We start from the raw sequence: 19,839 nt of genomic DNA on the forward strand, positions 1-19,839 counted from the left end.
TCCCACTGTGTTCGCTAGGACTCCATAGTAAGTACAGGTGAAACTCGAAAAATTAGAATATCGTGGAAAAGTTCATTTCTTGATGTACTGCACAGCTCCTAAGAGGGAGTTTGATAGAAGTCGGTAGAGAAGGCAACAGTAATAATGAGAAGCATCAGCAGGTAGCTTTGGATTTATACAGATGAAAGTATGCTACAGTAGCCAGAAGACTAGACAGAATTGACTTCATTGTGACTTGTAGTGGCTACATCCAGCTTGTCTGTCTGCTGCTGACTGGAGCCAGCTAATCTGCATTGTGTTTTGTTTCTTCTGGGCAGGGAGGAGAGCACATTTATGTATCAAGGAACTGTCCAAAGAGTTATGTTCAAAGGAACATATCCAAAAAGGTTATGAGCCGATATGAAGCCCACTCTGTGCCTGCAACCCTTTGCTACAACGCCTCTTATTCAAGGTTTTGCATTTGAAGTACAGTGGACGCTCGGGTTGCAAACGTGATCCATGTGCATGCGCAAAGTGCGATTCAGTGCTTCTGCGCATGCGTGACCACCAAAACCCAGAAGTAACCCGTTCCAGTACTTCCGGGTTTTGGCAGTCCGCAACCTGAAAAAATGCAACTTGAAGCGTCTGTAACCTGAGGTATGACTGTAGACCATGTTTGTGAACCTCTGGAGCATATTGGGCCACCAAAGCAGACTCTGTTATTTTCGTACTTAAGAGAATGAGGAAACACCTTATACACATTCACATTGCAGCTTATTCCATTTATCTGATGTTTCCCAAACTGTTAGTTTACATCTTATATTTGAGCTTGCACATGACATAAAAGCCATTTTCCAAAACTGTGAGCTCATTTCTAAGGTTTTGTTTTATTTCAGAAGAAATCTGTTTGCAGCCCACTTTGCCTAGAAAATAATGGTATTGAAGTGACAGTGGTATACTGGCATACAGTTTGGTGTGGTATACTGGCATATGGTTCTTTCCTGGGGAACTCAAGGGGAAACAGAAGCACACATATTCAGAAAGTGTAGTGACGTACATAGTGGCATTGTCCAATGATGTTCGTTGTGTCACACTTGAGGGATAGCTCAGTCGGTAGAGCATGAGACTCTTAATCTCAGGGTCTTGGGTTTGAGCCCCATGTTGGGTGAAAATTTCCTGCATTGCAGGGTCTTGGACTAGATGGCCCTTGTGGTCCCATCCAACTCTACAGTTCTATAAATCTATGGTTTTACCACCCACACTGATGTGAATGAAATTTTACTGTGGTGGGCTGGTATATCAATGAAAAAGCCACCGTTCTATAATGGAACAGGCACTGCAAGGTGAAAGGAACATTAGAAAACAGGACAGATGTGCTAGTAATTGTTATTTGGAAAACTAATACAAAATTCCCCATGTCTGAATGCACCCTCAGTCAAACCAATGTTTCCCCTAGCTGAGCCTTGCTTTTAGAGATAGATTCCAAAAACTGAACTTGGATCTGAATGTAAACCACATGCTTTACCACTGAGCGATGTCCCTCCTTTCCCTTTTATAGGAGATACGCTGTCCAAGGTGGGAGATGAAATAATTTCTCCCCATGGGGGATATTGTTCAGAACCCCACAACTGTCATTTGTTGTTTGGGGCCCTGAGTTTATTCTTCCTTTTACCCAGTGGCGTAGTGTGGGGGGTGCAGGGGGGGCCGGCCGCACCGGGCGCAACATCTGGGGGTTAGGGTTAGGGGGCGCAAATCGACAGGTTAGGGGGCGCAAATTACTTGCCTTGCCCCGGGTGCTGACAACCCACACTACGCCACTGCTTTTACCTTCCTTTTGCCTCATGAGGTTGTTACTGTCTTTTCTCTGTTTTCCATTCATTTATGGGCAGAGCTGCCAGCTGCGGTTTAATTGTTTTGAGACTTGGTGGGTTGGAGTATGTGGCAGGGACAGGGATTCCTGATTCAGTAACTCTTGTAAACACCCAATTCTCTTGTGGATTTTCATACTATGCAACACAGAGGCTGAAGCTGGAGCGTTATAGTGGGTGTGTAAAAGGGGTGAACTTCTTCCACAGTCAGATGAGAAGTTTTGTGATGAGCCAGCAGATGGTGCAGTCACCAAGATTTATTATGTAATTTCATATTTTTAAAGCACACCTTTCCCTGTAGGCTCTGGTGTGGAGGTATTGCTATTTCAGATAGGAAGGATCTTGGATGAAGTTACAAAGATTGAAACTGCAAGGTCAGTAACTTGCCCTTCTATTCTTTCTTAGCCCTCAGCTTAAGCAGGTGATGAAACAGATTGAGTGAGTGAATATCAGATTGTTAGGGTTTTGATGTATAAATGTCCCTTCGTGTGCATGCACACGAAAGCTCATACCAATAACAAACTTAGTTGGTCTCTAAGGTGCTAAGGGACACAGGTGGCACTGTGGGTTAAACCACAGAGCCTAGGACTTGCCAATCAAAAGATTGGTGGTTCGAATACCCGCAATGGGGTAAGCTCCCTTTGCTTGGTCCCTGCTCCTGCCAACCTAGCAGTGTAATGAGAGGTTTCACTTGCTTGAGCTGACTGTCTTGTTTGTCAGGATCTAGGTCTTTCAGTCAAGGAAAATTAATTCGTATAAATAGCTTTACTTGGATTAGCTGAACAAAAAGATATAACAAGCCAGATCTGTGGTATGTTTTCGGAGCATGTATGAAAGTACAAAAGTTGGTGAATATAGAAGCATAGACTTACAACATTGTTTTAACAGCAACCAAGGAGAAGAGCAAAGAATAAGGGCTACCACCAGTCAGTAATGGGAATGAATTACACATTTCTCCAGAACTTCTTTGATGTTAGTGTTAACGGAAAAATCCAAGGGCTCCCTTGGACAAAACAAAGACACCAACCAGGATAACTTGGAGCAAAACAGCAGCCTGTAGGCTTGGCCTTTATTGAACTGTTGCAACAGGGTGCTCCCCTCACATGCAGGAGAGAGGAGGGACACAGAAAAAATATGGTGTGCAAGGTCTTATAAAGACTTTTGAAATTCCCATCCTGTAGATCAAGACCGCCCCCAGAAACATCATATATACATCACAGAAAGGAGGGGTTGAGGGAGGAGTTGTGGTGGTAACCTGAGTGTCCTGTCACCTGGCTGGTTCCCCCTTTCCCCCTCCCCATGAGTACTTTCCAGGTGACAGAGGGGAGTTTGCAGTTTCCTGCCCCCAGAGGGAAGAGCTGATTATTGTCCTTTGTTCCAGTCCATGCTGATCCACTCCCATATGCAAGTTCTTTGTGATCTTGATGGTCTTCTGTCTAGGACCATCAGGGTTGGCATAGCCACTGGGCAGGGCTCCTGTGGATGTGCTGGTATACTGAAGGGATTATGGCTACCCTGTATCAAACCTTCCCCATTTTGTAGTCCTTCCTTCATGGAGTAAAATAAAAGTGGAACAGTGCAAATCCGATGTATGGTTGATTTTCTATGAATTGATAACAGAAGCGTAGCGTATGTAGTGTGTGTGAAGTTTGTACAAACTGAATGATTGGGGGGGGTTGGGGTTTCCTGCTATATTAGAATTAGGCAGTTCTGTGCCTCAGGATGAAAGTGAATGAAGTATTAGTAGGAGCAGCCATCTCTAACTCATTTTCCCCTACTTTGGTAAATACAAAAGCAACTTGTATTTAAATGAGCAAACAGGCCCTTAATTCCCAACCTCACCATTTAACATTTTACTTTAACTCATTAATCGAAGTTGGTGATCATTGATTAGTTAGCTAAAACTTGGCTGCTGCCACACAAGAACTGATGGTGCAACCCTAGAAGACACGCATTGTAGCTGCGCAATGACGAGGAAGAATTGTAATGGCAGGCAAACACTTTTGCAAGGAAGTTGGTTTGCTGTTGCTTATTTCCTCACGAGGAACCCTGACAATCTCCTGAGGGATCTTCGATTTCCTCAGAATGTTTGCAACACCCTGTTTTGGATATCCAGGAGCTGTAGTCATCCTTTTGGTGTGTGTGTGTTTTGTGTTCCTCCTACAGCTTTCCCATGGAAATCACACTGTTTACCGCTGAGTAGGACTGTGGAAAATTTGAAAGCCATTTGGTCCAATTCAGCAGTAAACATGGGGGCAAGTGGAGGTGCACACATGCCTTAAAACAGAATCTATCTGCTAAAAAGAGTGGGACAATTAATAACAATTTAAAAATCACCAGTTCATAACAAAATAACAGCCCAGTCAGAAGTAAAACATGGCCAGAATTGCAACATAAAAATCAGACCTAAGAGTTGAAAGCTTTTAAAGGTCTAAGAAAATCAGATGCCTCATCTGGTGCTGGACCTCCCTGGGGATTGAGTTCCATCAAGGAAATGGCCCTCTCCCTTAATCAATAATCACCCACAAACAGAGAATGCAGGAGCTAAAAGTATGTGGTATTTGAAATTGGTAAACCAAATCAAGATGTTTTGCTCAAGACAAGCTGTATCTAAACACGACCTTGCCTCACCCCCAGTCTAGGTACCAAGAGCTTATCAAGAGGCCAGTTTATGGGCTAGACTAGAGCATTTTTAAGCTATCAAGTGACTCTCCTCTTGTGAAGCAGTAAATCAAGATTACTCCTACCTTATCATACCAACATGATAAGAAAGAGCAAGAAACAACAGAAAAAATGAAACGAAAAACAGTGTGCATAAACTAGCATCACAATTGATCACATTGAAAATGGAAGCCGATGTTGATGTAAACTGATTGTGTAAGTCAACCCTAATTTCCCTTGGACTGTAAACTGCAAATCCAGCAGACTTTATGAACAGGCCGTTAGCTTTGAATATTTGTTTCCATGTTGATTTAGAGAGGGTGCAACAAAACAGACTAAATAAAGTTAGTAATTTTTCCTTATGAACAACTTACTGGTGGGGAACTGTCACTCATTGATACAGGAGCCTGCTACATTTTTCCCCATAGTTGCTCTGTAGGTGATGCTTTACATACTCTGTGCTTTAAATACATGAATGCAAAGTCTGCATCAAGGCGATCCAAGTTATGGACCAAGGAAAAGCAGCTGACCAGAAGGAATTATGCAAAGTGGCACAGAATTATTTTGCTTCATTTTACCATCCTTCCTCTGATCAAGTGGTGGGGTGGCAGATTGCAAGAAACACGAAAACTCTACTCCCTGACCTTGGGCAATTCTATTAGTTCTCTTGACACCTAAGATTTCATTTGGCATTGCCCACATTTGCACTCATGAGGACTAGAAACTTGCTTTTTGAAAATGAAACAAAAGCAGAGATGCTGTATGTCAAATTCTGTGCCCAATGCAAAATTATGAACTATGTAAAAGACACACCAGCTCCCTGTGTTTTGTGTTGCTTTGTCTCTAAGCATCATCTGCTCAATTTGCAGAATATTTCAGGAAATCTCTGTGCTTCTGCTACTACATGCAAATTCATACTGTTGATATTTATGCCCCAGATTGCCATTCTGTGCAAGAGTCTGTTCATTTGGAAGGATAATATGCTTGATTGTCTAGCATCTGCTTCTCACCCTTTAAATCCTGGAATGCAACCAGAATTGTTTTCGTCCACTGCACTTCCAAGTTCAATACTATGCAGTGTGGTGTGTTTGTGTCTTCTTCTATACACACCCAAAGCTTTTCTGTCCAGGGAAACAGAAATAAGTTTTTGAAGCCTATTCTTATTGAAATGATAGTGAAATAGGAAGAAACCAAGTCACATAAACTAGCAAGCTTAGGACGAGATGTAAGTTGCGCAAACTAGTTCTCGTAGAAAATGTTTTGTGGGTTATGTGAGGACAGGTCTCCCACCACCCTTGGATTAAAAAAATAAAACATCAAGGACACAGAAGAATGAAAACACCCAAATTGTGGACTTTATCTTCAAGACTTCCTAGAAATGCGGCTGCGATAAGGAAAGAGGTAGGGCAAATGACAACCTCAACACTGAACAACAGAACTAAATAATTTGTACTACTGTTTCAGGCATTGTCTGTGAAATGTTGGTGGGTTCCCATGAGGCAAGACACAGAGATAACAGCAAGAACCTTTATTGAACTACATAACTGGGAAACAGAAGCAAAGCAACTACTTATATACATTTCTGAAAGCCTGGGCCACTCCCACTCCCAATGCGATTGGCTGTCTAAACTTCCAATCTGCGAATCACGACTCAGAGTTCAAGGGCCAATGGCAGTGACCAAAATCCTGAAATGTTCTGTGATTGGACATGTATCGAATCAGAACACAGGAGCTCAGAATCCTTAGTCCAGACTCAAGCTCAGGCAAACACAGACCACTGAATACATAACAGTCTGCATGTTTTTATACCCGCTGTGGTAACAAAAGAAGTAGCTCTGCACTAGAGGAGGTTGGCCCCCTTCCCTCAACTGCCTGTTGTCTAGAGTGGAGTTGAGATGGTGTGAGAGCTAAAAGCTAGAAGCAGGGGAGGCTACAGGCTGAGCAGCTGGGAGACAGGGTCATGCCTGTTTTCTGCTTGAATCCAAGGCTGCAGCTTTGGGAGAAGCAAGACCTTATGGGGTGTTGATGCTGTGAGCCCCTTCATTGTAGGATCAGATTGTATATATGTGTAAATAAACCATATATCCTAAAGGCGCCACAGTCTCCACCATCCCTCATTCTAAGGAAGCTGAACCCTGAGTAGGTAAGTGCGTGGAACCCCTGGAGTTCTGCACTGCTCGGAGATTGGAGGGGTGTGTAACAATACTATACAGTGGTACCTCGGGTTACATACGCTTCAGGTTACACACTCCGCTAACCCAGAAATATTGCTTCAGGTTAAGAACTTTGCTTCAGGATAAGAACAGAAATCGTGCTCCGGCGGCGCGGCTGCAGCAGGAGGCCCCATTAGCTAAAGTTGTGCTTCAGGTTAAGAACAGTATCAGGTTAAGAATGGACCTCCGGAACAAATTAAGTACTTAACTCGAGGTACCACTGTATATAGCAACATCAGTTATATGTTGCATCAGTTCACAAGAACCCCAGCTGCAACACACACACACCCCCGCAAGATTCTGAATTGCAACAAGCTGTGAGAAAAGACAATAAATTATTGTTTAGAGAAAAGCATTTGGAAGAAGTGTTGGAATAAATATGTGGTTTTGGGGCTGGCGGGCAAGGCAAAGTTGAAATGAACAGTTTTTAAACGGGCATTGCATTTTCCACATGGTATTCAGATCACAATCTCTCCTTGCCAAGTGGATTCCCATCACGAATATGTGGTCTTGCCTGTCACTTGTCACACGAAATGTCTCACATTCCTCCAGTGATTTGCCATAGCCTGTCAATCATCTCAGGTTCCAAGGCAAGAATCCCCCTCAACGCATCCATCCTGCTGCTATTGCCTCTATTTTTAGCTCTCCAGCTGCCACGGTGGAAGAAAGTTACAAAGGAGAAATGTGGTCATTTCTCAAGTGGTAACCTCTTCCCCCTTCCTTCTGCCAAGGAAAATAGGAAGGCTGTATCACTGTCTCCCTTCTGATTTTTTACCCAGGTGCTGAGTTATTTGCATCCAACAGCAAAGCCAGGAGAAAGAAAAGAGGTTAAAGCAGGTAACTGGTAACTCTGCAACTTTCTGGCCAGAGTTGACAGATTTATTCAGCTCTTTGCAGAGCAGTTAATAAATTTAGACCATAATCAAAGTATATCTTCGAGGCCCAGTCAAGCCACCTTCGGAATTGGGGCATGCCATCCTGTCTGTTAAGGACCAAGTGTACTGAATGTCTGCGCTCTGTCTTCTGGGTTGGAGTCAGTGATATTGAACACCATTGCAGGAAACCACAGAGGGGGAAAGTGCTCCTTTGCTCAGGTCCTGCTTGGGGTTTTTGCATTGGCTCTGTTCATTAGAGCATGCTGCTGGCAGTGGCAAGGTTGCAAGTTTGATTCCCGTATGGGACAGATGCATATTCCTGCTTTGCAGGGGGTTGGACTAGATGATCGTTGGGGTCCATTCCAGCTCTACAATTCTGCGATTCTATCTAGGTGGCCATTGTTGAGAAGAGGATACTGGACTAGATGGACCTTCGGCCTGAACCAGCAATGCTCTTTTCATGCTCTCATGTCTTCCTGTTTTCTCATCCCTGTAGAGGAAAGGTGAGAGTTTGTTTACTGCTGTTGCCCCTTGAGCAATTGTTTTGCTTTACAGGGTACAGCTTGTTCCTCTGAAACAGTAATCTGCCTGGGTTCTTATTTTGTTATATGGCACAGTCTTTGGAAGCAGCTGGTGTTACTCTAAGTATGCTAAATGGCCATGCTGCTCCATATTTGTTTCCAAAGGGATGGCATATTGATGTCTGATAATAACAACAACATCATCAAGAATCTGTGCTCCATTTTTTTGTTTCCAAAGGGATGATATCTTGATGTCAGATAACAGTGTCATCAGGAAGCTGAACTAAGTCAAGCTGTCATCATGCTAAAAAGCTGCCTTGCTGTGTGACTGCATTAAGGTAGGGTGTGGGTGTAGCATAGAATGTCTGTATTGATCTTGTTTTCATTTCCCGGCTATACTGTATCCACATACTAAATATGACATATTTCTGTCTCAGGTGGTTATATAATAAAAGCTCATAAAACATATCCCTTAGCAGAAATGTTGGTCCCAGTGGAAGACACCCTTACATGTAACTGCCCCAGAACCCAATGTCATTTCTCACCCTTACATTGAACCCATTTCAAATGGCCTTCTCAGTAGAAAGTCTCATGCACAAAAACCCTTTCTACAGCGTCATGAGAGAAAAGGGTTGGCCAAAAGGTTTTCAAGTGGAAGTCATTCTCAGGACAGGCTGAGTCTTGCTAAATCCTTGCCTGCTCATCATAAAAAAATACCTTTTATCATTTGTGGTGGACATGTAAGATAATAAAAGCTTTCTGGGGGGTGATACATAATGAAATGAAAAAAAATATATTTAAAAAACATTGTTAAAAAACCAGAAGCCTTTTTATGAGGAATTATAGGTATCAACATCCCAAAAGATCAGAAAAGACTTTTTATGTACGGGCCAACAGCTGATCTGATGCTGTTAGCCCAGAAATGGAAAGAAGACAAAGTCCCTACCGGAGAGGAATGGCAAGCTAAGCGCTGATGGACTATGCCAAAATGGCAAAGCTGACTGGAAAGCTAAAGAACCAAGAGGACAAAAACTTTAAAAAAGAATGGGGGAAATTTATAATTTATTTAGGAGTCCACTGTAAGCAGATAAAACATTAGCAGGATTCTAATAACACTTGTAATGTAACAAATACCATGGATAATATAGATTGATATGAAATATACTAATTTGGATGGCTGCTCCAGAAGGATACCATGGTGAATGCCACTGAGAGGTTGAGGAGAATTAACAACACATTTTCCCTGTCTCTCTCCTGACAGAGGTCAACATCCAGGGTGACCAAAGCAGTTTATGTGCCTAGACCCCAATTGAAATGGATCTAGGAAATTAGCTTCTTCCAAGAGCACCTGGATCTGGTCCAAAATAAACGTACAGGGATTGTCTGGGAAGCTGGAGCCCCCTTATTCTATCTGTCTTAACCTCTCTCAGCAAACACCCAAACTTCCAACAGAAATGACCTGAGATGACATTGCAGGGGAAACTGAATAACTCATCACTGCAATGTTTTGCCCAGTGTTTTCTATTCTGCAGTTCTTAAAAGCACAGTTTTGCTAAATGTTGCCTGGCATGACTGAGAACCCCACTCCATATAGAATTATGGATTTGTGAATGTGTGCTTTTAGAGAATGGAGACCTAAGTCATGCACCAAGAGTAGTACTATGTTGAATTCCCAAGCAGTGCCCATGAGAATTTATTTTGAATTGTATCCAATTCATCCCTGCTGCATCTACTTCAAATTACTGTACCATATAACAAGCACTTTGCAGTTTTAGCAACAAAACCTTATTGTTGGTTCAAATGATGACCCTTAGCATAATAAAATGACTTCTAAAAAAATGAAACCCTAAGTACTTAAATGAGTGATACTGTTTGTGTTGTCTAGAACCCATTTATACCGCTGGAGGCCTTTTGGCAACTGCCACCGCTTGCAGTTATTGACAGATAAACCTTCCTACTTAGAACAACTTCCAAATTAGGAGAGTCATTTCATATCTACATGGGATAATGAAATAAGAGTCATATTGTCTGCATAAAGTGGCACTGGAATGCTTTGATTACCAACTAGGGAGGAGAAGAGAGCTCCTGCAACATTTATGTGGTCATTAAGTAATAGCAAGGCCAAAATGCAATCTTGTTTTACAGCCCATGATGCAAAAAAAAAAAAGGAAAAAAATAATATGAAAGAAAGGATGCAAATTCATTTGGAATCTTAACATCAGTATTAGAATAGAGCTGTTGTAGAAGTAGCAGCAGTCCTTTATTCAACCAAGTACAGTAACTGCTTGTTCTCCCCCACCCTCCCATTAGACACTGCTTGTGAACAGAATTACAGGCAGATGAGAGATGGACAAATGCAACCTGCAGCTTTTTTGCTGGGCGGCTAATATAGTTCTGAATAAGATAATTCAAAACAAAACACTGCTCAATTGTGCTAACATCCATTGAAAAAGCCAGTCTGCACTGGGGCCACAGCCTAGTTTGCTTTGACCCATTGTGAGGAATTTATGCGGATTACTAGCACATTGGTTTGTGGAAAGCTGGTCACTATTCTTCATACATATAAAGAAAGCCCAATTTCCACTACTGCCACCTCTTCTTCCTATTATACATGCCTTTTTGTCATAATGTACTTAAATTGATTTCTGATGTAACTATTTCTTTAATGTTTTAAAGACAAGTTTCTTTGTTTGGTGTGGTTTTACAAACTGAACTCTAGTATTTTTAAACTGTTTACACAATGCACTGTTACAGATACTCATTATTATTTTTAAAAAACAAAAACCTAAGACAGAAAAAAAACGTTTCTGCGGCAAAGCAAAACAACAAACTTCGGCGATTACCCTGGGCCCCTTCAGACTGGTGGTTTATTGTAGGGATATCCTGCAAAATATTATTGGCACAGTAAAAGCCGGCGAGTGGTGGGTTTATTCTGCTTTGGTTTGTTCTGCGATGCTCCCCCAATTATGCTACCACATCATTTCTGTGTGCTAGAAACACAGGACAAAATGAAACCAGGAACATGTGTGATATAAAAAGCAGTGGAACTAACCAAAACCTTTGCAGGCTGAAACAGTATTGAAAGCAAGATCACGTGTGACTGCTCCCATAGCATCATGAGCAGAAATAATCAGGAATGCGCTGTATAAAGGGCATAAGGAGGGGTCCCATATTATATCTATCCCAAGATAGTTGCCAACAGGACAAAGCAAAATGATGTATGAAAAGATAACTGCTTCACATTTAGCCCTTTATGGCTTCTACCAGTGAACCCAAAGTTGTCTGCATTGTTGAACTGACAGTAGTCATAAGAGGCCATCTAAACAAGCTATATATAAGAGTGCTGTATATTTATTCAGGTCTGGAATCTCTTTATTCTCCACTGTGGAGGATGACAGACCCTGAAGATATTCTCACAACTGGTGATAAGATTGTCATTTGGAGTCAATTAGCACCTCATAGGGATGTCATGTTTTGTTTCCTGCAGCCATAAACTATATTGGTGGCGAGGCATGTGTTTTCAAGCACCCAGTTAGCACCCAGTCAATCACACCTCCCTGGAACATCTCCACCATACATTCCCAATTGTTTGTTGCTATACTTCTTCCTTCCACTCTTGTATAAGTGGCAGTGTGGCTTCTGCAAATGTGAGTGCCACTTAAAAGTCTGAATTGGCTCTTAAAATGGAATCAATGTTTCCTGATGAGACACAGTTAAAACTGGGCAGAAGCCATTTTTCATTCAAATGCACCTTGTGGTCAGTATCTTCTTTTTGTTCAAGCTATCTCAATAAAGGGATGCGGGGTGGCACTGTGGGTAAAACCTCAGTGCCTAGGACTTGCCGATCGCATGGTCGGTGGTTCGAATCCCTGCGGCAGGGTGAGCTCCCATCGTTCGGTCCCAGCTCCTGCCCGCCTAGCAGTTCGAAAGCACAATTAAGTGCAAGTAGATAAATAGGTACCGCTTTATAGCAGGAAGGTAAACGGCGTTTCCGTGTGCTGCTCTGGTGCCGGTTCGCCAGAGCAGCTTCGTCACGCTGGCCACGTGACCCGGAAGTGTCTGCGGACAGCGCTGGCTCCCGGCCTCTAGAGTGAGATGAGCGCACAACCCTAGAGTCTGTCAAGACTGGCCCGTACGGGCAGGGGTACCTTTACCTTTACCTTATCTCAATAAAAGATTTCTCCCCTGTATTTAATCTCACTTTATTATGTGATTCTGTAGAATAATAATAATAGGTAAATATTAAACATAATTTAATTAAGCACTCTCTTCTTGTCTTGAATAGAATTGACCTCTGCTAAACAGTGATGGAATATGTGTATCTGCTGTTGACCCCTTGCTGTTAGAATTGGCTCCGGTTTAGCATTATTGAATACAAGTGCCTTTTGACAATCTCTTGTTATCATGTTAGGTGACTCTTACTGCTATGTGATTTTCACCCACTGTTAAATGGAAAATCATTTTAAAAGGTGAAACAGGAAGGATATCCCAGTCAAGGGAAGAAGGCCAGCCTGACCCCAATCATCAGCAAGAGATGGAGCAGCTCCAGGAGTCTCTTGCTTCTCCCCAGGGCCTCTTGCTTTCACCCCAGGGTGAAAGGGGGGGGCACCTGGGTGCCGAATTCTGGGGGGTGCCAGGCACCCGCCGCTGAAGCCGCCTAAGCTCTTAACTATCTACCTGTTATGAAATAATAAATAATTTTGATCAAGCTCCCTTCATGATTCCCCCATGAAAATAACTGCATGCTGGTATTCTGCCCCAATTTTTGTCACTTTGCTCCCACAATTTTACAACCAAATGGGGCTGCAAATGGATTTTTACCCAAAGCAAATAAAATGTAAATGAGCACCATGCATGTGCCATATTCCATTAGTTTTCAGAAAGGGGCATTTACGTCATGTAAAATCTCACATATACGGTAATGAACAGTTAAAAGAATGAACAGCTAAAAGAAATTAATAAATAGAGTAAACAGCAATGTCAGTGCAGCCTCACCTCCAATAGCCAATTGCTTGGGGACTGCAGGTGTGAGAGGAAGCACCTTTTTTACCTATCACACCAGCTGGAGGAACAAGGGTTGATAGGAAATGGTATCCCCTGCCTCTTAGGAAAAAGATCACAAGACCTACCTGGTTCCATCCATGGGCCAAAGAAAGAGCAGATGTTTAACCAGTCACTGCCATAAGGAGCATTTGTCAAGTATGTCTGTTGCCTTAGGACTGAATAAGTGAAATGAAGAACATTCTGGTCTCTGCCACCTACCAGATGGACAAGGACTTCTGGGTCCGTGGCAGCACCTCTGTCCAAGCAAGACCCCCAGCAAGGCAAGACCAGCCTTGTCTCAACCAGATATAAGTGCCTGGTTGTAACCCATCTTTTTTAGAACCATGCTATGCAGGGGTTAAAGCAGGCATAGGCAAACTCAGCCCTCCAGATGTTTTGGGATTACAACTCCCATCATCCCTAGCTGACAGGACCAGTTGTCAGGGGTGATGGGAGTTGTAGTCCCAAAACATCTGGTGGGCCACGTTTGCCTATGTCTGGGTTAAAGTGTCCAACTAGGAATTGGGAAATCAGGGTGCAAATCCCGTCAGCCATGAAGCCCACTGGGTGTGATCTTGGGCCAATCTCTCTCTCAGCCTAACCTATCTCACAAGGTTGTTGTGAGGGTATAAGGGAGGAGGACAGATGTGTATACGCTACCTTGAACTCCTTGCAGAAAAGGTGGGACATAAATGTAATAATAAGTAATAATAATAATAATAATAATAATAATAATAATAACAATAATAATAAATCTTAAAAATTAAAAATTAAATAAATTAAAAAGCAGAGACATCACCTTGCCAACAAAGGTCTGTATAGTTAAAGCTATGTTTTTTCCCAGTAGTGATGTATGGAAGTGAGAGCTGGACCATAAAGAAGGCAGAAGAATTGACGCTTTTGAATTATGGTGTTGGGGGAGACTCTTGAGAGTCCCATGGACTGCATGAAGATCAAACCTCTCCATTCTTAAGGAAATCAGCCTTGAGTGCTCACTGGAAGGACAGATTGTGAAGCTGAGGCTCCAATACTTTGGCCACCTCATGAGAAGAGAAGACTCCCTGGAAAAAACCCTGATGTTGGGAAAGATAGAGGGCACAAGGAGAAGGGGATGACAGAGGATGAGATGGTTGGACAGTGTTCTCGAAGCTACGAACATGAGTTTGACCAAACTGCAAGAGGCAGTGGAAGACAGGGGTGCCTGGCGTGCTCTGGTCCATGGGGTCATGAAGAGTCGGACACGACTAAACGACTAAACAACAACAACAATAAATCTAGCATTGTCCAATTAACATATTTCTTCTCTGCATTCCATTTCTTGTTTGAGCTTGTCTCTAATTTTTTTTTAATTGGTGTAAGCTACTTTTGAAAACAATATTTGTCTGAAAAGTGAGACAAAAATACAGGAAATATTTTCATGCTTCTCATTCCGTGAGCCAAGCACTACAGTGGCTGCATCCTGAATAACAATACATGAAACCAGGAGAGACTGGACTCAGCTAAAGGGCTCTGTGTTATTGTTGGTGACACAGCATTCCATTGCACCCATCAGCTCACATTTTGCCACTTCTCACAAACCCTATCTCACCAGAAGTTGTGTGCACCTGGTACTATGCAGTGGCAGAACAGTGCAGAATTGTTACAAGATGATCAGATTCTGGCACTGGGGAGCCATCCCAAAATTGTGGCCGGTGATGAAATGTCTCACTTGGATGGTAGATATACGCTGCATCATACAGCTCTCCAGACTCTTTGGAATAAAGTGCCACAGTTTAAACAATCTCCTTTTCCTCTGTAAGAATCATCCTCCACTGGTGCAGAACCAGAGGCAATTACTTTTCTTCTGTGACCACAGTCAATATGTGGTACTCTCAGTTTCCAAAAGTAAATGTTACTGAACTAATGTGAAGAGCTTTTTTTAGTTCCAAGGTGGCAGCATTAAAGCTCTCAGGTCTGGAACTGCTGAAGAACAAGGCATGGTTTTGTATATATTTGTAAATGCAAAAGAAACAGCAATCTGTTTTTTAAAGTGCAACTCCTTCTCATGCCAGTAACTATGTGGTCAGGGAGGCAAAATGTGACTTCTCAGTTGTACATCTTCTGGAAGAGAAGAAATACTCTGCTCTCTTTTGGATTGGGCTGTATTTACATTTAGCAAACTGGGAAACCTGTGCCATTTTAGCTGAAAAGGAATGCTCACATCATTATACTGGAGTCTCCAAAGGAAAGAATCTAAACTACATGTGTGATGATCTCTGGAAATAAAAGAAAGTGCTCCACACAGCACATAGTCAAACTATGGAACTCACTCTCACAGGACGCAGCAATGGCTAACAACTTGAATGGCTTTAAAGGAGGATTGGACAACTTATAGGCACAATAGCTATGCTCTGCCTCTATGGTTAAGTCTTCTGTTGGACTATTTTGAAATAACCTGCTTGGAGGAATGCATACGACACATCAGATTGAAAAACGAAAATGGACACTGCAGGCAAAATCAGTGAGCAGAACACTAGATTTCTGTTCAGTCCTACAAATGCTACATGATTCTCCCCTCCTGGCTCTAATATCATAAACTGCACTAGGAGTAAGGTAACCTATTCCAGTGGCGTAGCGTGGGTTGTCAGCACCCGGGGCAAGGCAAGTAATTTGCAGCCCCTAACCCGTGGATTTGCGCCCTCTAACCCGTGGATTTGCGCCCCCTAACCCTAACCCCCAGATGTTGCACCCGGTGCGGCCGGCCCCCCCTGCACCCCCCACGCTACGCCACTGACCTATTCAGATCTTTCTCAGCCTGCTGAGCCTACTAACCACTCTGCTGCATGGCCAAACTGCAAACTCATAAGCAGGGCAGCTCAGAAAGGTCAATAGAAACAGAAAGAGCAGGGTGGGGAACCAGCCTTATTTTTGCATGTGTCTAGAGATCTAATCAACATCGCCCCCACCCCAATGCTACCCACATGCTGAGGTTAGTAAACACCTGAGCCATCATGATCCTTAAACAAACTGTTCACAGAAGAGCTTGTTCCAGATGCACTGTTCCCACCCACTCATTCCAGGATTGCACGCAGCCACCTCCTCTTTCCTTCTTCCTCTCCTCAAGCCTGATAGATTAAAAAAAAGGAAAAAAAGATGAGAATTTTGGTTGTTAGCTTGCACCTTTCTAATAATAGCCTTCTAGCCAGACCTTATCAGTCACAGCTTGGTAGGTCTATTCAGCAGGGCTGCCTCTGTTCTCTGCCAGATCCCTTCTAAATCTCTCTTTATTGTTGCTATTTTTCTCAGATCACATTACTAAAAGCTGCAGCATCCTGGGGAGAGGATATCGAGGGAGACGAGTTGAATGTGTTTGTGCTGGAAAATATGGGGAGACTCACACTCACAGGCACGCTGCCTGCTTGTATCCTTCAGCCAGCCAAGAGTTAACAAAATGAAGAGCTCTCATGGAGGCAGAGGGTGTTCTCGGCAGTGAAAGGTGGATGTGTTACTGGATGTTAAGAGAAACGGTTCACTCATCTGTCCACCAGGAGCCTGTGGTTTGAGCTTTCCACATTTGAAGATCCAGGCTTACATACAGCAAAAACTTCCTTTTGCAAGCCTTATCTGTGCATCCAGCTGGAGAATCTTCTGCTCTCTTCACACATGGCTGGGATTTAACTGAGGAGTGGGGGATGCTGCTGTGAGGAGTTCCCCTTTAGATGGATTTTTGACAGGACTCCCTCAGGTTGTCTGGATGAATGAGTGCCTTTCAGAGCCGAAGAAGGTAAGCCCTCTCAGTGTTACTATAAGCATTCCAGTTAGCATCCCTAGGGACCACATACAAGCTTGGCATTGTGCCTCTTTCACACTGGGGAGATTGGAACCGGTTCTCTCTCCACCCCCTGGCTGTGGAACCAGGTATATAACTTAATTGTTTTTAGTCTTTTTTTGCTATAAAAACAACAACAATCCAAAAAGCATGCATCATTTTGACAAGATATATATATATTTGCATGGTTTAATCTGAGAGGTGCCCGTGTGGTAGTTCAAATATCTTATCTAACATGTTTGTCTATTCCTGGAACCTCAAAGTTATTGCCAGACGTTGTGGTAAAGCTATTAACATGGACTTACTGCCAAAAAAATAAAATAAATAAAAGGTGTAGGATGACTGACTTTTATGTGTTTGCTGATGATGGTCTTGTAGGAAACAGGTGTAACCAAATGTCTGGTCCTCAGGTAAATTACCAGGAAACAAGCATACTTGCATTTAACGTTTAAGTAAATGGTACAAAAGACTTGCTCCCACTATGTCCTGACTTGAGAAACCAAGCTTTCCATAATCTAGTTAATATTTCAGCTGTGCCTTTAAAGAAAAGGACAAAAGACAGTTTATGGAGTTTCATGTTTTATACTTGAGCCCTTATAGTGTTGCACCCAAAAATGGATAGGATGTCCCTATCTTTTTTTCAGGTAATTAAAGCAATCAACACAATAAGCCACACGTTAAGGCAAATACTGCTTAGTTTGCATACAACAGTGAAAGGTTTGGATTAAAAAGTGAATTTTTTTAAAAAAAAGAATAGCAGCTTTCATCCTGCGGTGCTCTGAAAACATAGCAAAAATAGCCACAATGAAGTGTTCCTCTTGTGCAACTCAAAGGTGATTCTGGCAGCGAAAGGTGGGTCTGTAAATGGATGTCAGAAGACAACTCCCTCTTCCGTCCACCACCAGCTTGTGGTCAGAGCTTCTGTATTTTGAGGATCTATGTCAGGCTGCATATAGAAAACTATGTGCATATACATGAACCTGAGCTATATCCAGTGTCATCTGCAAGATGTATTTTGGTTAAAGGGGTCAAGGGGCTAATTTTTGTGTGGAGGTTGGGTGACTCAGAAAACATGAAAGCAGTATCTGCTGAAGTCTCAGTTCTTAAATCAAGATAGGATTTCCAGTAGTTGTTGTCTGGGGGAGTTAGAGAGCTAAGCCATACACCTACATCTTTCCTTCCCTAGTTCCTGTCTCCTCCACTGTCAACTCATTTAACCCTGTTTTTTTTTTTTTAAAAAAAGGCAAGCCATGCAATAGAGCAGTGTTCACAAAATTCAACTGAGCAAATCTTTGGTGAAATTTTCAAGGTTTCTTTCCATGCAGAAAAATCTATCAAATATATGTTTTACTGTGAGCTACACGCTCATTTGCAGTACAGTGAGCCTTTTTTTTTAATATAAAGAGTATGTACAGTTGGAATTTGCAAACCTGAACAGATGGATCTTCTTAGCTGAAACAAACATTTTAATGAATTCAGTAATTTTTTTTGCATGGTTTCCAGCCCCCTCTCCTTCCTTGTTCCTATTTCATCTAGAGTCGGGTAAAAATGTTTTGCAAATTCAGCAGCACACTTGGTTGGGATTCCTGGAAGAGATGCAGTCTCTATGAATATATAAAACACTTTCCCTTTTTGAGCTCTGAGGCAAACCCGTCAGTAATATATTTTTGCATGCAGAACATGCTGCTTGCTCCATACTGTTCATTTATTCTGCAAGCTGGGGATAGTTTCCCCCTTATTAGCATTGGGTGGTCAGATCACTCTGTTCCAGACTGCTCAGAGTTCAGCTGGGGGCAAGCAATGATAATTCGTATGCAAGCTCTGAAAGGAAGCACAAAGCAAAGAGTGGGTGCTTCACAATGGAAATACGGGTTACTTGTAAACACCTGGGCCCAGCATCCTTTTCCGAATGTATTTGGCAAGCTGCCACAGGTGGGATATGATTCAATCCTAAAACAAGTGGACCTGTCCTGTACAGTCAGGTCAAAGTCTATGTGTCCATGAGAAGACGTATCACAGTGTGATGCATACTCATTTGATCCTTCTAGTCCGAGCTGTTTTGCTAATGGCACTGAGTAAATGAATGACAGAAGTAGGAAAAAAGCTTACATAGATGGAAGAAAGAGGCTGAGGGGAGTTGCCTGTGTAGGGAAAGAGACACTATTGCCACATTCACACTGTACGTTTGAAGTCCTATAATATCACTTTAAACAGCCATGTTTTTTCCTGAAGAGTTATGGGAGCTGTAGTTTGTTCAGGGAGCTGAATGTTGTTAGAAGGTCCCTATTCCCCTCCCAGAGCTATGGACCAGTGCTTTCTAGGCACGAGACAAGCAGAGGTGTGGACGAGCCCTTTGTATGTTATCAATGAAATTTTAAAAGAGAGGCCCACTGGTCAGTTCCCAGGCTGCCTAAAGTGGTATCATGACCTTGCCAACTGATGCTGAGCAAAATGTTGGACCTCCGGCCCACAACTCTGAGAAGAAGCCAAATAAGGTTTCTCCTGACAGATTGGGGCAAAGATATGACTGCTTTAGTAGCTTCTTTCTTAGCCACAATTTTATCCAAAAGTGTTCCCAACGAACTATCCTTACAGGAAATAGACAAGGCGTAGCAGAATATCCAAATGCACACGACCATAGTGTGAGCTTATAACCCTTGATAGCTTCACCCTTGTCTTTTTAATTATTCCAATTACTTGAAACATTTTATACTGTGATGCCAATAAAGGTATTTGATTGATTGATTGAAAAAAATGGTATCATGGTGTTTTAAATGTATGGTGTAAATGTGGCCTAAATCAGTACAAGGAGCTGGGAAAAAAATACTGTAAAACTTAACAGAGGGGAATATTTACTAACTTCTAAAATAG

The 19,839-nt window shown here is 42.5% G+C and overlaps 1 protein-coding gene and 1 long non-coding RNA gene across 2 annotated transcripts in view; both read left to right on the plus strand.

Moving 5' to 3' along the window:
* Window positions 1-5,994: 5,994 nt before the first annotated feature.
* Window positions 5,995-10,893, plus strand: LOC309357468. The gene is made up of 3 exons (XR_014163138.1): window positions 5,995-7,558; window positions 7,989-8,105; window positions 9,381-10,893. It is a non-coding gene; the product is annotated as an uncharacterized lncRNA (long non-coding RNA).
* Window positions 10,894-16,882: 5,989 nt separating this feature from the next.
* GRAMD1B (GRAM domain containing 1B) overlaps window positions 16,883-19,839 on the plus strand; it is a 210,503-nt gene continuing 207,546 nt past the window's right edge. The window contains exon 1 of the mRNA XM_081889789.1: window positions 16,883-16,923. Coding sequence (XP_081745915.1) covers window positions 16,898-16,923 — 26 coding nt within the window. The 5' untranslated portion in view covers window positions 16,883-16,897. The remainder of the gene's footprint in view (window positions 16,924-19,839) is intronic.

The sequence above is a fragment of the Podarcis melisellensis genome, assembly GCF_964234715.1.
Source record: "Podarcis melisellensis genome assembly, chromosome: 15".
In the NCBI taxonomy this organism is placed as follows: domain Eukaryota; kingdom Metazoa; phylum Chordata; class Lepidosauria; order Squamata; family Lacertidae; genus Podarcis; species Podarcis melisellensis.